At 58.1% G+C, this 16,630-nt stretch overlaps 4 protein-coding genes across 4 annotated transcripts; 1 reads left to right on the top strand and 3 right to left on the bottom strand.

Annotated features, from left to right (window-relative positions):
* Nucleotides 1-196: 196 nt before the first annotated feature.
* Nucleotides 197-2,749, bottom strand: GNI_038370 (glycosyltransferase family 92 protein; the record flags this gene model as incomplete). Its single annotated transcript, XM_011131054.1, has 1 exon — nt 197-2,749. One exon carries the CDS (start codon nt 2,747-2,749, stop codon nt 197-199), a length of 2,553 nt encoding a protein of 850 aa, XP_011129356.1.
* Nucleotides 2,750-3,331: 582 nt separating this feature from the next.
* Nucleotides 3,332-4,435, bottom strand: GNI_038360 (putative MORN repeat protein; the record flags this gene model as incomplete). The annotated part of the gene is made up of 1 exon (XM_011131053.1): nt 3,332-4,435. The coding sequence occupies one exon, from the start codon at nt 4,433-4,435 to the stop codon at nt 3,332-3,334; it is 1,104 nt and encodes a 367-aa protein (XP_011129355.1).
* A 615-nt stretch (nt 4,436-5,050) lies between these two features.
* Nucleotides 5,051-6,811, top strand: GNI_038350 (hypothetical protein; the record flags this gene model as incomplete). Its single annotated transcript, XM_011131052.1, has 1 exon — nt 5,051-6,811. The coding sequence occupies one exon, from the start codon at nt 5,051-5,053 to the stop codon at nt 6,809-6,811; it is 1,761 nt and encodes a 586-aa protein (XP_011129354.1).
* Nucleotides 6,812-7,567: 756 nt separating this feature from the next.
* Nucleotides 7,568-16,573, bottom strand: GNI_038340 (putative transmembrane protein; the record flags this gene model as incomplete). Its single annotated transcript, XM_011131051.1, has 1 exon — nt 7,568-16,573. The coding sequence occupies one exon, from the start codon at nt 16,571-16,573 to the stop codon at nt 7,568-7,570; it is 9,006 nt and encodes a 3,001-aa protein (XP_011129353.1).
* Between the last annotated feature and the right edge of the window lie 57 nt (nt 16,574-16,630).

Below are 16,630 nucleotides of genomic sequence, written 5' to 3'. Positions count from 1 at the left end.
CCCCCCCCCCCCCCCACTTTCCGAACCTGATCCACCCAAACAGCCGCGCAATTCCTTACCTAAATCGGTACTGGCCCGGAAGCGGGAAATTGGTTGTGATAGATTGCAGGGTGACCGGTGGTTGAACCAGGAACAAGTTTGGTTCATCTACAGTGTCATGATCTTCGGGCACGATGTAGAATATTCTAACCATTTTTTATGTACAACAGAGGCCCAAATGTCGTCCAAAGTCGGGAACGGGGGAATCTGAACGGCGTAGAGTACGCTGAGACTCTTCTGAGTGGGTAAGCAAGCCGTGAACGGCGCAGAGTACCAAGTCGGGTGAGTGGGAGTTGGTGCTGCAGGCGGTGCCGTTGAACCTTGGTTGTGGATGGTGTGCTGGGCATGTGCGTTCGCAAGGTGTATGCCAGGTGCGTTGGACTCCGGCTTTTGTGCATCTAAGATCAACTGGTTGGAAGTGAACATTGTAGCGGTTGGCAAGGGCTTGGCTGAGTCGTGTAGGTACCAAACTGGCGTTGGTCGCAGCGACAGCGGTGGCGTATTCGAGCACTGTAAACTCGACCGGGTTCGAACCGAACTTGCCCCAACCCGTCTGACCACGACGCCAACTTACGTCGCTAATAGTGCGCGCTTCTAACGAACGAATCATGTAATGGTTCACCCGTAAGGCCGCCGGCGAGATTATTAACGGATACTTCACACGATGTGCACAGCCATGTACCCAAGCCACCTCACAAAACCAACTTGGCACATTACGCTCCGCCAACAAACGCACCTCCTCCTTCCGCCACCCGAATCGAGACCACAGTGGAACTGCAGACAACCACGCACCACCCAGACGGCCTAGAGCACCCCCCGCATATGCGCGGTAGGATAAATTGTCCGGCAACACACTCCACCAATAACCCGCCTTCTCATTCTTCTCGCCCGCCGCCAGTGACCCGTCCTCCCAGACAATCCGGTCCAGTGCCATGCGCTCCTTATTGGCCAAGTTGAACCGGTTCAAGTTCATCGGCGCTCGCCGCGCCACTGAAGGGAAAGGCACATTCGCCATCACCACCTGCATAGCCTCCGACTCTTTTGGCTCGTCTTTTCCCTTTGCGCCGTTTACGAGCTGTGAGAACGGGTACAGCGGGGACGGCGGTAGTTCTCTGAAGCCTTTGGGTGGCTGGTGGCGGCGGCCGGTCCACAGAATGGTTTTGCCCATGGTGGTGAGTCGGGAACTCAAGGCCGATGGGTAACAGCTAACAGGGAATTTGCGGTCGAGCGTCGTGCCTGCGAAACGGCGCATGCCCGGCAGGTTCCGGGTTCGAATCACGGCGAAGCCCTTCGTGTTGTTGAACACCTCTAGCAGTGGCCGACAGTCGGGCCGCATGCGGCTCTGTATCTCCAAAATCTCCGCAGGACTCGTGCCGAAACGAGAATTCGGCACTGTACGTTGACAGGTGTTGGACACCAGTGGCAACTCAGACACATGATGGCGTGTCGCGTTCGACAGCAACTCAGAGAAGGCCTCATAAGAAGGACGGTGACACTTCCCCTGCAAGTATTCGGTCAGATCGCGAATGGCTTTCCCAGGACCTTGGTTGGAGTCCGACTTCTTGCTGGGTTGCTCGGTTATGGGTTGCTCGGTTATGGGTTGCTCGGTTATGGGTTGCTCGGTTATGGGTTGCTCGGTTATGGGTTGCTCGGCTGTGGGGAGGTTCGGTACTACCTTGGTGTTGGACGCGAAGAACTCGATATTTCCGGTGAGTAGATTGCGAGCTACTTTGAAGGCCGGACTGAAAGTGTGTTCCAGACCACCCAAGCCGAAGTTGAGTGTTGGAATGTATAGTCCGCTAAGACTGGAGAGCAAATAGAGTTCGGATACCGCCTTCTCTTGTTCCTGAACAGCGGCGAGAAATTCGTTCTCGGTGTTGTTGTTTTTTTCTTCGCGAGTTTTGACCCGCCGATAATGAGTGCCGCCTACGTAAAAGTTCCTGAGATACTGTCTGAGGGTCACATTGGCGATGTCAACATAGAGGAACTCGTCCACATCAATGTGTGCGAACCATTCCGTTCGTGTGCGGAATTTGCGCCAGCAATGTTGAACGAGTGTTTGTTGGTTAAGTCTATGCATGTATACAGAATTTGGTGAGTAATCACGTAGCCGAAGTCTTAGGATGTCCGCGGTACTGTCAAAGGCCAGACCACCTGACGTTTTGACTTCAAGAAAGTCCCCATGCTTCAATTCGTTTCGATAATAGTCTTCGATCAAGTGATATTCATTCTTTATCCCCATAATATCGACCCAAGGTATATCGTCGATGTATAACACCATCTTATCAAAACCTTGTAGTCTGTGGTATTCCAACCACTCCAGTAAATATGGAATTTCAGACCACGTTACTTTCGCACACCCAACCAAGAAATACGAACTGCTACCTTCAACATTCCGACCACCGATCGCTTGACCACTTACCACCTCAACCTCGTCACTAAATGGGTTACTGATATCGGGTAATGAACTTTTAGTTTGCCACTGCCTTTCCGTAAGCCCTGCCGCTTCCGACCAAACATCCGTGGACACCATCTGGTGATCACGCGACTCCATCTGGTGATCACGCGACCCCATCTGGTGATCACGCAACCCCATCTGGTGATCACGCGACCTGCCGTAGCGACCTAAGATATCATTTTCATCAAAGTATTCACTGTTTTCCGTTATTCGCGATGGTCGACTATAAACGACTACAATAGCAGTCAACATTAACCCTAGAAAGATCAACCAACAGGGACGTAAGCATCGACGCTGGAAGTACAAACGATATATCTCCAGTCGATTCAGCATTGTCCCTTGTCCTAGGTCTCGACCGCGGAGTCCTCGTCTGCGCAACCGCCTAACCTAACTAACTGACTACCTAACTGTCGGCGGCTTAACTGTCGACGGCTTAACTCTCGGCGGCTGTGTGGTCCGATCAGCGACGGTACTGAAAATTTGGCCTGGTTCGATCCCGGGTTCGAGTCCTCCCCCCGTGTAGTTTGCCCCATCGAACCACTTTGCCCCTGCGAAGTGATCCCAGTGACACGATTTTCATTATACCGTGATGGAGGGCCAGATTCTCCGGCATATGGTTCGTCTATAAAAAATACAACCTGGTTCCAACTTAGTGGTGCACGTGCACTATTGCGACCACAAGACAGGCCAGCATGAGAGAGCCGTCTTAGCTCTCCTTCTACCACACGTATGATCGACGTGTGTTCAACCTGGATTTATCAAGACATGAGCAGCACTGACATCGGGTGTTGCAGTCGGGCCGGATTCATACTTCCTGCCGCTGTAGCTTGCCATCTAACCGGCGTGTGGCTTGCCCCCGAGGAAGTCGTCCATGCCGCCTTGTGTATTGTTCGCTTCAGTTTTAGTTGCTTCAGGGACCGGGAGTTGATCGTTGGCGGAATCGTCTACGACGACAGGTTCGCCGAGCCACTTGATACGGACGCCGTCGAGGAACTTGCCTTCGCGGTATTCTCCGCGTCTTGCGTAGTATTTTCCGATGCCGTTTTCGAGACCGTTCTTCCATTCTCCGTCATACTTGCGCCCATCCGGCCAGATCTGTACTCCTTTTCCGTTGCTCTTTCCGTCTTTATAGTCACCAGTATATACACGTCCATCGGGCCAGGTAAGTTGTCCCTTGCCGCATTGTACGGACTTCTGCCACTGGCCTTCGTAGCGACGTCCATCCGGCCAGGTGTAGACGCCTTGGCCTTCGATCTCGCCGTTGCAAAAATCGCCCTCGTATACGTCGCCATTAGGTGCCTTCAAGTGACCTCGGCCGTGCTGTCGGCCCTTCTTATAATCACCAATGTACTCCATGCCATTTGCCTGCACCTCCCGGCCGCGCCCCTCACGCTTGTCATCAACGAATGGGCCGTAGTAGCGTGACCCATCCGCAAATGTGTAAACACCGTAACCGTTCGCGCGCCCTTCCTTGAAACTACCCTCCAATCTCGACCCATCCTTGTTAGTGTAAATACCTTGTCCCTCTGGCTTCCCATCAGCAAACTCACCCAAGTACGTTGACCCGTCAGGATAAGTCAGTAAACCCACACCATGTTGCTTACCAGCCTGCCAGTCACCGCGATACTTGATACCTCGCGGCATATCGACTTCCTTGATGGACTCGTCGATGTCGAAGCTCAACACCACCGGCGGGAACTCTCTAGACGTTGGGTCCGCCGGCTCGGGCGAGGTCTCAGTCTTGTCACTGTCGGCCGAAACTCTGTCTGCTATCACCTCTGATGCCGGTGTAGCCGGTTCAACAGAAGCCATCGCCTGCTTAGTCACCTCCACTGCTGCCGTAGCCGGGGTCTCAGCCTCATCTGCAGCCGCAATCTGACTCGTATGAGGCGTCTTGATCTCATGCACAGTGGCAGCTTTAGAACCAGAACAGCCCATAATAAATTTCAGTCGTCCAAAAAAATATATATTGAGATGGATACACAAGACCTCACCGCAGCTCTGAAACAGCTCATCCTTGGACCCAATGCCCAAGACCATTGGCTACCCGATGACGACGCCAGAAGAAGGCAACCCGCTAACAGATCGGACCGGCAACCGTCAGCCGCCTACAACGCCAACCTTCTCGCCTACTCAGGCCACAACACGACTGCCAGGCATGCCACAGCTAGGTCGCAGGCCCATCTTCTACCTATCCATACCAACGGAGTCCAGGGCAACGGAGTGAACGGTATCCAGGGCAATGGTAACCACGGCAATGGCATACACGCGAATGGAGTGCATGGTAGTGGAGTGCAGCCACGCCCTGACGGCCCAGGTCTGGGTGCACGCCCTAGGAGTCAGCAGCAGTCGTCACCTGGTCAACAACTCGGCCGCCGCCAGCCAGGTCAGCAGGTTGCTGGTCTGCACCAGACTGGTTTACGCCAACAAGGTATCTTGCAGCACTCGGGAGGGCTGCAGTCTGCGGTTCCGCCAACTGATCATTTCCAGCAGGGACAGTCAAAACACTACCAGGCAGGAAGTCAGGTGCTATCGGGTTTGGGAGCGTCGGTGATGACTGCGGACGCTTTGGTGGCACGTTCTTTGTTAGCCGCGAAACCAAGTCCGTTGGCTTTACCGCGCGCCCGCGGCGTCGACAGTGAACTCGACTGGGACGAGGAGTTGCCAGACACGCACTGGCCCGTTGACGACGAAACACTTTTCTACGCCAAGCACGTTGCCACCACGCGGACTAATTCCACTTCCGGTGGCCACCGAAAGTTCTTCGACCTCAATATTTCGCTCCCGGTGGTGCTTCCTGGCTCCGAAATCCGAGTGCTCAACGCCGAGGGAGAGAATTACTACCACAAACCCGGAGACGCCGCGGCCAACGTTCTCTTCTGCTGTCACGAGTCCACCCAGCAAGAGGACGAAATATCCTTCGACCCTGACACTGTCGAAACTTTCACCGTGGTCGAGCCATTAACGGCCCAGATCGCACACGATACCGCCTACAAAACAACGGCCGACACTACTGACCCGGTAGCCTCGATCTCAGCCTCGATCTCAACCTCGGCGCCTAGAGTTTGCGATGTGTGGTCGTCGTTCTTGAGGATCCACGTTGGCACGGTACACAACTGCCATGCGGATCTGATTCAGGAAATCACGGAGTTCTTTTTGCAGACGTTGAAATCTGTCGAATTTCTGCGACCGATCGAGATCCAGTGTGCTGGAGTATTTCAGGTTAAAAACCGGTATGAGACTCGAGCGAAATTTGTAGCGACAGAAGACCTAGCACAGTTCCGTGTGATCCGTCGTGCGTTGAAGAAGTTCGTGCTCACGTTGCGTGAGCGTTTTTCTGTTCATCATCAGGGACCAGTGTTCGATGCTACGATTTCACCTGTGTGTAAGACCGGGGCGTCTTTGCCAATTGAGATCCGACGCTACTCAATTCTCGCACCGGATGTGGCTGCACAGGTCAAGGGTAAACAGACACTCGCTATCGCCGACGAAGAAATACCACTCACCGCCAACTGTTACATCAACGAAGTACGTCTGGAAATGACACACGCGCGCGCTGTAGACCCCAGGTGGACAGACGCTTGGGTCCTATGCAGACGCATGCCCATGGGACCCGGACTCACCCCAGGACGCCATGTGTTCGCGCCCGGTCACACACCACCTCGAGTGCTCTACCAGTTTAAACATCCCAAGGCCAAGCTCCTCAAGTCACGCTTCGGACCTCTCTACATGCTCACAGAGTCCGCTTTGAACTTGACCAAAAAACAGCAAGTCGAACCCACTCGCACCGACCGGTACGAAGCCGACCGCCACGATGCCAACGGCCAAGACGTCGCCCCGGGCGCCAACTCGGCGGCCGCAGCCCCTGGCGCCAACTTGGCGGGAGCACCCCTTGGCGCCAACTTGGCAAAAGCAGCCCTTGGCGCCAACTTGGCGGGAGCAGCCCCTGACGCCAACCTGGCGGCCGCAGCCCCTGGCGCCATCTTAGCGGCCACTACTATAAAGCATGAAGATTTCAGCCCGGTCAAAACAGATTTTGGGGGCATGATGGGCACGGAGTCGGCCACACTGGAACAAGAGAACAACTCCAACCTGCGAGCTGAAGCAGTTCCGTTCTTCCCCATTACGGCGCTGAACCAAGTCTTACAATCATTCCAAGCAGAGACCTCGTCCAACACCACTTGGGACAGGCTCGTGGAGTCTGCGCTCAACCATGAGAACTCGCAGCAACAAACTAAGGGGCTTGAACTGCTGCGCGCACTAAAGAACGGCTCGTTCAAAAACCAATCGGGGACCTACAGACGACCTTTTTAGAATCTCTCGAAAACCATCCGGAGAGAACTTCACATCAAACCGCCGCCACTTTTGAAGCAACGCACGACGTTGCTCAACGTGGCCAACTGCGTGCGGGCGCATGCAAGCACCTACCTGCTTCTTATATTTAAATCAACGTAACGTTTGCATGAGGAAAAAGAGTTCGTACTGAAGAAACAGGCTGGAACGTCCTGTTGGCCGCTTCCAAGGTCGTCTACACAATGTTGGTTTGCGAAGCCGTCTACACAACCGTAATGGAGATATTCATCACGGGTTTGTCACACTTTCCGCACTTATCCAAAAGTGTGACCGGACCGTCGAAGGAGTAGCCGGCTGTTGAAGAGATCACGCAGGCGCCACTAGCGACCGATGGTCTTTCCGCGCCCTGCACGTGGAACACATCGAACTGTAGTGCCGATCCAGCAAGCGGGAATGTGAACGTCTCCATCACGTCCGATGACAAACCCGTTCTTAGCGGGCTCTTGACTGTACTGAGCCGCGAGTCCGTGCCGTAGCGGATTTGCACTTGGCCGGCTTCAGGCCCCATGGGCAACCCCTCGATCGAGTTGATGGTAATGTTTACGTTCAGCTTCTTGCCCATGATACGAAAATGTACTTCTGCTGTAGACTTCTGTATTTTCGCCGAACGAATTTCCGCCGTCTCCCCCACCCCGTCTCCCGCCAATAGCAGTCAACCAAATCACAAACCGCGATTGATGGGGTTATGATGGATATCGAACACGTGTCCGAACGGAATCAAGAGGCTGGCGGTGAAGAGGCGGCCGGTGGCGCCGCGCCTGGAGGTGCCAGGAAGACATTGTTATTAAGCCCTGGCGGTGCGGACAGGGGCACTAGTTCCGGTGGAGACGCGTTTGGTAAGACCCCGGGTGGCGTGGACTCTCGCTGCCTAGACCTGCCTTGGTCGGTGTTGAGAGTGAAGCGATTAGACCCGCGAGGCTGGGAGTCGTGTTGGCTTGAACCGAAAGGTCTGAGACTGTTTCTGATAGTTTCTTCCTGCCCCACGAGATGTTGATCGATGACTATGTCGCTTTCGGAACTGAGTCCAGAGTCTAAACTGCTGGGGTCGAAGGCCCGATCTGGGTCCGTATCTGCACGTTGCAGCGGCCAGACGGACGCCTCTCGCGTTCCGGATCGTCGTTGTCGGTAGCACCACCAGAGCGCGAGCAAGAGCAGTAAGAGCAGCAGGAGGGCGACCAGACCCGCGACCCACCAGGCCCAGGCCTTGCTGCGGCCCCCATCGCTCTTATTCGTGGCACAAAGAGTGTCCAAACTCGCCCAGGTCTCTGCGGCTGCATCCCGACCTGCCCAAATGGCGGGGTCGCGGAAAACGCAACGGCCTGCGCCACAGAGGTCACATTCACTCCGTAACGCGTCGTTCGTCGGACAGCGTGCAGTGTACTCATCCGAGTCGCACTCGCCCGCCGGCAATTCCGCGATTGGCGTGGTCACCAACCGCTCGAACTCGGTCTGGTTGAAAATGCGGCACGCCGTGCCATTGTGCAGGAAGTAGCCCTTCCCTCCGAATTGCTCCATCATACAATCGTACACTGTCACGTTCGTCTTTAACGTACCCAACACTGAGTTCATCCCCCCCACCACGTAGTGACGGTACACTGTGTCCCGGCCGTCATATCTACAGTCACCCGCCGTATCACTCTCCGCCACAGACGTCTCAGTCCCACTGGGTGTTTGCACACATTCATTGTAACATTGCGTGCTAGCATCAACGCTGGGTCGTTGCACAAGTCCGACAAAATCGCAGCCAGCGCTTGCCGCGTAGCATGCGTCTAAACTGGCCCAAGTCTCGAGCGCGCTGTCGCGCCCGGTCCAGAGCGAAGGGTCGGTCCATACGCAGCGTTCGACGCCGTCGCCACAAAAGTCGCAGTCGTCCGCGTTCGCGCAAAATTTTTGGTACTCATCCAAGTCGCACTCGCCGGCCTGCAGCTGCGCCAACGGCGTCCGCTGCAGGTACAACAGGTTCACGCCCGATAGGTACTTGCACTCACCCGTGGTCGCTCTGAAGCTCCAAAAACCCTTGACCTCTGAGTCGCGATATGAGAACAGTAGACAATCTAGCAATGACGTCGCCGGTGCCGTCTTCATCAATGACGACTGCATCCCACCAAACACTTTGTGCCGGTACACGTCCCTCGTCTCCGCCGCCGTCACGTACGCCTCCGCCGCCTGTGTCAACTCGCTATCGGTTTCGACTTTCGTCGTCTCTAAGACGGTCTCTGCAGCCCGTCTCGGGGCACCTTTCTCCGCCGAGCGTGCCTCCGCCTTGGTCTCCGCCTTGGTCTCCGCCTTGGTGTCTGCGTCTTGGCGCCCGTCGAAGACGCAGCGCGGGTCGGTTGGTCCCACGCCGCGAGTGCAGTCGCGAAGACAACTTTCTAATGTAACTTGGTCGGAGTCTCGCGTGACCCCGACGAAGGCGCACTGTGGAAGATTGCAGGCGGAGCCGCAGTTGCAGCGGGTCTGCATTTCGGTTCTGATGTTTCGTAACGGACTGCCACTAACGATTTGTGGGTCGGTCCAGACGCAGAACGCAACGGTTTGTCCGCAGGTGGCGTCGGGCAAGTACGTTGCGGTGTCACACTCACCGGGGTTCAGAGCCGCCACGGGTGTGGTCGTGAGTCGCTCCCATGCCTTCTGGCTCAGGGAAAGACACTCGCCGCCCGTCCACTGGAAGACGAAATGTTCCGTCGAAACATGCTGTCGAACACACTCCCACGCTGTCGTCGCCGGTACCTTCTCAACCAAAACACTCCCGGGGCCGCCAAACACCAAGTTCGTGAAGGTCTGTGTGCGCGCGTCGTTCAGACACGCGTGTGTGCTCACCTCATTACGTGCACATGACGCGTGACACTCATCCAGCGCTGACACAGTGCCCTCCTCTCCAGCTTCGGGGTCCAACCCAGTCCAGTTGCAGGCGTATACACACTCCGCACACGACGATAGCAGGCGCTCCCACACCTCCAAACTGCCCGTTCCTGCACGCACTGCACTCCCGGACACGTCGTCGCCGCCGCCGGCCCACATGCAACGGTGAACTCGACTCCAACTTCCACCACACGTCGCACAAACCTCCAATACCGGACAACTCGCGCGGAAAGCAGATCCGTCACACTCACCCGCCGCCAACTCCTCGTACGGCGTCGTCAACAACTTCTCCAAGTCCGTCTCCGCCAAACCGTAACACACTCCCCCGACCTCTCCGGTCTCCTCTGTGACCTCCTCTGCCGGAGGGACGTAGAAACCGAGGTACGCCGCCGGGTTCGCGAAACACTCCCACTGACTCTGCGTCGCGTTAAAGCGCTGCAACAAACTCGATTGCGCACCGCCGACCCAAAGCGACCGATACGCACCCACTTCGCGACCGTCGTAATGGCAGCCTGTCACACTCGTCACCGGCCGCTCGGCCACGCACTCCTCATGACACTTCTGCAGGTTTCCCGCCATCTTGCTCGCGCCGGTACTTCCCGTACTACTTGGCGTACTCTTTTCCGCAGTACTTGCAGCCTCATCGCTTGCGAAGACGTCGACGGCAGCCCAGTCGCAGAGGGCTGGTGTGTCTGCGGCACAGAGGTCGGCGACTGCCGGCCACGCCGCGGCGCCTGTCCAGACGTCTGCGTTCGGCCAGAGGCAGCGACGGCCGGCAGCGGCGCAGGTCGTGTGGAGTGCGTCGTCTGCGGCACAGGCGGCGCCGTCGTCGCCGCAGGTTTCGAGGAAGGCCGCGCGATCGCACAGGGCGTTTGTGAAGGCCACAGGCGTGCGCGTCAAATGTTCGAGCGCATGTGCGTCGAATGTGCTACACACACTTCTCGCGACGTCGAAGCTCGCGACCGCTACTTCCGCGTCCAGCAACCTCGAGAAACACTCTCCCGCGTCCGCCACCGTGTGCGTCCGTCCGGCACCCCCAAATGTCACTGCCCGATACGTCCCTGCCTGGCGCCCGTCTAACACACACTCTTCACTCCCAAAGGCCGCGCGTTCGAGACACGCTGTGCGACATTTCTCCAATTTTGTGCGGAACGCGTCCACGTCCGCAAACCCGCCGCTCAGGGCAGCCGTGGTCGAGACGTAGCTGCAGTCCAACTCGATCTCGCAGAATCCACGCAACCAATCCAACAGGAACCGAGGCCCCGCCGAGAACGCCATTCCCGGCCCGGCCTGGGCGTCCGTTTCGGGTGCCGCTTGGGCGGTACCGAGGCAGCGGTCGACGCCGTCAAGACAGACGTCCTCCTCCCCCTCCTTCAGTCCCTCTTTGTCGCACTCGCCGGTGTCCAGATAGCTGCGTGGCGTACCAAGCAGGCGACGGACGGCGGGTTCCTCGAGTGTCAGACATTGATCGCCGTACCAGGTGCTCAACAGCGCCGGCTCGCCCTCTGCTCGAGGCTGCAGCGGCAACTGCAGACAGTCCCATACGTTGTCGGCCTCGGGCACCGGGGTCGCCAAGGCCGAGCCACGACCGCCCAGCGCCAGTGGGAGGAAGAGCGGCGCATCAGCGGGGGTTGTGCGTCCGTCGAGCACGCACTCCTCCGACCACGCACCACCTGCCAAACACGCCGTACGACACGCAGCCGCCGCCGCCGCTTCGTAACCCGTGTGCCCTACCCATGCACACCGTGCGGGGTCCAGCGGCACCGCACACGCCGCCGCCACGATCGACGCCACCGGCTCGCCCGTAGCGTACGCCGAATATGCCGTGTAGACTACAGGGATGCTATCCCCTCCGGTGGTGATCTCCCCGGAGGTGATTTCCCCCCCCGGGATGGTGGTCGTCGTCGTGTCCCCCCCAGTGTTGTCCCCCTCGATGGCCGGGCTCAGCCAGACGCAGCGTGCTGACCCGTCATCGCAAAGATCGCAGCCGTCGGTGCAAGCAGCCTCGCGGGCAACCATGTCGCAGACACCCTCCGGCAGAAAGAGCAGCGGCGTCTGAATCAACAAATCATGGTCCGCCTCACTCAGGCCGCGGCAGGCGCCGTCCCAAAGGGCATAGTACAGCTGCTGCGCCGCCGCCGCCCGCACACATGCCCAGGGCGAGTCGGCCTGCAGCGGCACCATAAGACTTGAACCTACGCCACCCACCACTACGTGTCCGAACAAGTCGTCGCGTCCGTCGTAGCGGCAGCCGGTCGGGCACGCGATACCCTGCACACACGCCTCGTGACACGCCACCAATTGGTCCACTGCATTGGTGGTCATAAGCATAGTGGCATTCATAGTGGATTTCATAACCGCAGTGGTCGAGTTTGACTTCCGATCTGGGCCCTTGTTCACGGCCAGGTACGAGTCCAGGGTGACCCAGTCGCAGTGTTGGGCGGGGTTAGTGGCGGTGCAGCCGGTGAGTAGGTAGCGCTCGAGCGTTTCGCGGTCGCGCGCGCCGCTGACGACGTCCTCGCTGCGCCAGACGCATCGGGGCGCGGGGTCATCGCACACTTGGCACTCCGCTGCGGCCGTGGCCACGCCCGAACCATCGAGAGAGCAGATGCTATCGTATTCTGTCCGGTCGCATTCGCCGTCCGCAAGAAAGACAAGAGGTGTAGCCAGCAGTTTGGCCACATTCGTTTCGCTAAGTCCCGAGCAGCTGCCGGTCTTGACATTCCACATGAAGATGGCTACGTCCTCGTCCATATTCAGGGTGTTGAAAATGCAATCCCAAGGAGTCTTTGCCTTGGAAAAAGCCTGCACCAGACTAGACTCTGTACCGCCAAAGACTAGCGGTAGGTAGACTGGCGAGTCCATCGTTGGTTCCGAACGTCCGTCTTGCACGCAGCCCGGAATCTCGCTCAAAAAAGTTGCGGCCGAGAGACAGGCCGCATGACAGATCTCCAACTCTGCCGGTCCCTCGAAGACCTGACCACTCCACGAACACAGCGCTTCATCTACAATTGAGCCGCAACCGAATCTTGTCCAGAAGGAGACGCCACCAGGTCCGCCACTGATAACACCCTCATCCAACCACATACAACGTCGAAAGTCACCGGCCAGGTTGCAGTAATAGTCGCACTCCGTGACTGACCCGACTTGAGACTGCGCATCAACGTTGGCGGTGGCGGGGACGACGGCGGCAGTGGCCGGGGCTTTGGTCTTGGTTGACGGCTCCTGTTGGAAGCCGAAGGCCTTGCATTCGGCGGGTGCAAAACAGAGCGGTTCGGGTACAAGCGTTAATGGGGTGTTTGTGTAATACTCGAAGTCCTCGGTCGCAAGGCCATAGCACGTTAGGTCGCGCGTATTCCAGAAGGCCATAGCGGTGGCGTTTGTGCGTGCAAAGTTAAGACAGTTCCAAGGGTCCGCGGCGTCGAGAGGTGCCAGTTTTTCGCTCGCCAACCCCCCAACGACGTAGTGCCGATATATCTGACGCCCCACGCCGTCAGTCACGCATCCCGCGACGGAGTAGGGCCACAGTCCGGCCACACACTCCTCGTGACACTGCGTCTCCGCCGTCGAATCAGCCTTACCTGTCAGTCCAACGAAGGCGCAATATGCCGGGTCGAACGGCTTTGCGCAATCACTCGGCAACTCTCTCGTCCAGAGTTCCTCGCCCAATCGTGAACCCGTGACCACCCGTTCATCGCGCCACGCACATCGTCGCACCCCATCACCGCACAAGTCGCACGTCGTCTGGTCTTGACTCCCGTCTTCTTGAATCTCACTTTGATCTAGTCTCGTGTCCGGGTCCCCGCAAACCTGGCGGTAGGTGTCGAGGTCGCACTCGCCGGGTGCGAGACGTTGCAGTGGCGTGGTGAGTAGGTAAGTGAGTGCGTCGCGACTTAGGCCGTAGCAATGGCCCGTGTCCGTGTCGTAAGTAAAGGTGGCCAGTGTGGCATCGGCATAGACTTCGCGCACACAGTCCCAAGGTTTTGTCGCCTCAAGACTTCGCGCTAACACAGACGCCGCGCCGCCGACCGCGACCGGACGGAAGACAGGTGCCGCGGGCTCGGGCTCTTGCCGCCCGTCACGGACACACGCGTCGGAGAAGGCGCCACCTGCATTCAAAACTGCACCTTGAACACAGCGCTCATGACAACCCGCGACCGCCCACCATGGCCCGCCGGCACTCGGAATTGCCACCCACTGACACAAATCGTATGGACCTGCCGCACATAACTGCTCGACCACCTCCCACACCGACCCTCCGATCGGGTCCGACCCTCCGATCGGGTCCGACCCGGTCGCCACGTCCCAGACGTAACCGCCAGATCCAGTGCCGGATCCAGTGCTGGACCCGGAACCGGAACCGCCGGGCGCAGTCCAGAAGCAGCGAGGGATACGATCGCCACAAAGGTTGCAGCCTGCAGGCAGAGAACCGTCCGCCCGTTCACAGGCCGTTCGATACATGTCCAGATCGCACTCGTGTGGCGCCAAGTAATTCAATGGCGTACGCAACAGGTACTCCAGGTTTCGGCGTCGCACGCCATAACAACCGTCCTCGAGCCACATGAATAGCACAAAGTCCGATTCGGCTGCTGTTGTAGCCTCACTGCTGGTTGTAGCCTCGCTGCCGGTTGTAGCCTCGCTGCCGGTTGTAGCCTCGCTGCCGGTTGTAGCCTCGCTGCCGGTTGTAGCCTCGCTCACTGCCACCGTGCTTGTACTGGTGCTGGTTTCGTTCCCGCTGCCGTTGAGGACGGTGTTGAGACAGGCCCAGGGGTCGGTGGCGTTGGGGAAGTGTGCGACGCGCGAACTACGTTTCCCGCCAACAATCTGGGGTGGGTAAAGTGGTCGGTGTTCAGGTGTGTGGCGGCCGTCTGCAAGACAGCGGTTGTCACCGAAGGCGTTGCCGGCGAGGCACTGATCGTGACAGGCGCGAAGGTCGCTGGGAGCGACTTGGCCGGTGGCGCCAACCCAGTCGCAGAAGCGTGGGTCAAAGAGCGTTTCACACCAAGGTGGGAAGTGCGACCAAAATGCCAGGCCCTCAAAATTACCAGTCCAGAACGCGGGGTCTCTCCAGATGCAACGCGCCACTTGGTCCTGCGCTCCGCATAGCACGTTGCAACCCTGCGGCCCACAAGCCGCCTCGTAACGCACCGTGTCGCACTCGCCCGATTCCAAGTGAAGTAATGGCGTCTCCACCAATCGCTGAACCGCGGCAAGCGAAATCGAATAACAAGCCGCACGCTGATCGTCCCACATCACCACCTCCGTCCCGTCCGACCCATTCAAGGACAGACACTCCCAGAACGTACGGCCATATCGACTCGCAACGTGCGCCGACCCTGGGCCACCAAACACAAACTGTCGATATACCGTCGTCTCTTCCATCCCCGCCGGACGCGGTACACGTGGAGGACGCACACTCCGTACCTGGCTTTCCACTGTCTTCGCCTGGTCGCCCGCCACCGCCTCCACGTCGGCCGTCGCGTCTGTCGTCGTGGACTCAGAGTCTGTGGACTCAGAGTCTGTGGACTCAGAGTCTGTGGACTCAGAGTCTGTGGTCGTAGTCGTAGACTCGGAATCCGAGGCCGCGGGTTCGAATCGGCCGTCCGCAACGCAGTTGTCGTTATCAAGCGGGAGGCCCTTGTCGCAGTTGTCGTGACAGGTACTGAGGTCCAGCCCATCCGGGGTTCCCGCAAGCACACCTATCCAGTAACACAACCCGGTCGTGTCCGCCGCGCAGTCAGCCGTCAACCGATCCCAGAACTGCAACCCGTCCAGCCCGCCCGAGACAACCGTCTCATCTATCCAGATACAGCGTGGCTTCCCATCGCCGCAGAAGTCGCAGTTGAGACCGAACTCGCCGCATGCCGCCTGAAAACGCGTGTCGTCGCACTCGCCCTCATCCAACGATCCATACGGCGTGCTGATCAACTTGTCGATCCCAGCCGCGTCGATTCCATAACACTCCCCCGAAGGGGACTCCCCGGAGGGGGACCCCCCCGCCTTGGGGTCCTGTGTGGTGGTTGCTGTATCCAGCCACATGAACATGTCGGCCGGAGCGGCGGCGGTGCGGTCGATGCAGGTCCACGGGTCTTGAGCGTCTGGGTAGGCGGTGACATAGCGGGAGTCCGGTCCCCCAACCAGGACGTTTCGGTACAGTGCAAGTGGTGGTGCAGGTTGTGTGCGTCCGTCGAAGATGCAGAGCGGTGCGTTGGTAAAGTCTGCACCCTTGAGACAGACGTCATGGCAGGCGGCAAGTGTAGGTTCATCGTGTGGATATTGATAGCCATTCCAGGTGCAGAGTATCGGGTCAATTGGAGTTTGGCAAGCGGTGGTGAGCAGTGCCTTAGCGTCATCGCCTGGGACACTTCCACTGACACTGCGTGGGTCTCGCCACCAACATCGTCGCACACCATCTGAGCAGGGACTGCAGCTCTCTGCTGTCGGACAAGCCGCGGCGAAGGCGGCTGGGTCGCACTCCCCCTCCTTCAAAGCGTGCACAGGTGTAGTCGCTAAATATACCAAGTCCTCTCGACTTAATCCATAGCAAGCCACCTCCCCACCATCCTCCCCAGGAGGCGTCGCCCAGAAGAAGAACACTTCACCCTCCACCACCTTCGAAATACATTGCCACGCATCCGCCACCTCAAACTGCTGAACCAGACTTGAACTCGGACCTCCCAACACATCTACGCCGTAGACCAATTGGTCCACACGGCCGTCGTACGAACATGATGTGTCACCCATCCTGTCTCCCGATGCACACTCCGCATGGCAATCTGTCAACGTCGCCGCCGTGCCCGGACTCATCACACCATTCCAAACGCAAGAGGCGGGATCGAACCCGCACTTGTCCGCAAACATCTCATTCGCTACGAGAAGAGAAGCATAGAAGTAAGCATAGGGGGAGGGGGAAGGGGG

The sequence above is a fragment of the Gregarina niphandrodes genome (genome assembly GCF_000223845.1).
Source record: "Gregarina niphandrodes unplaced genomic scaffold scaffold00005, whole genome shotgun sequence".
NCBI lineage: Eukaryota > Apicomplexa > Conoidasida > Eugregarinorida > Gregarinidae > Gregarina > Gregarina niphandrodes.
Note: the sequence above shows the minus strand (reverse complement) of the source record. Positions and strands in the feature narration are given on the sequence as shown.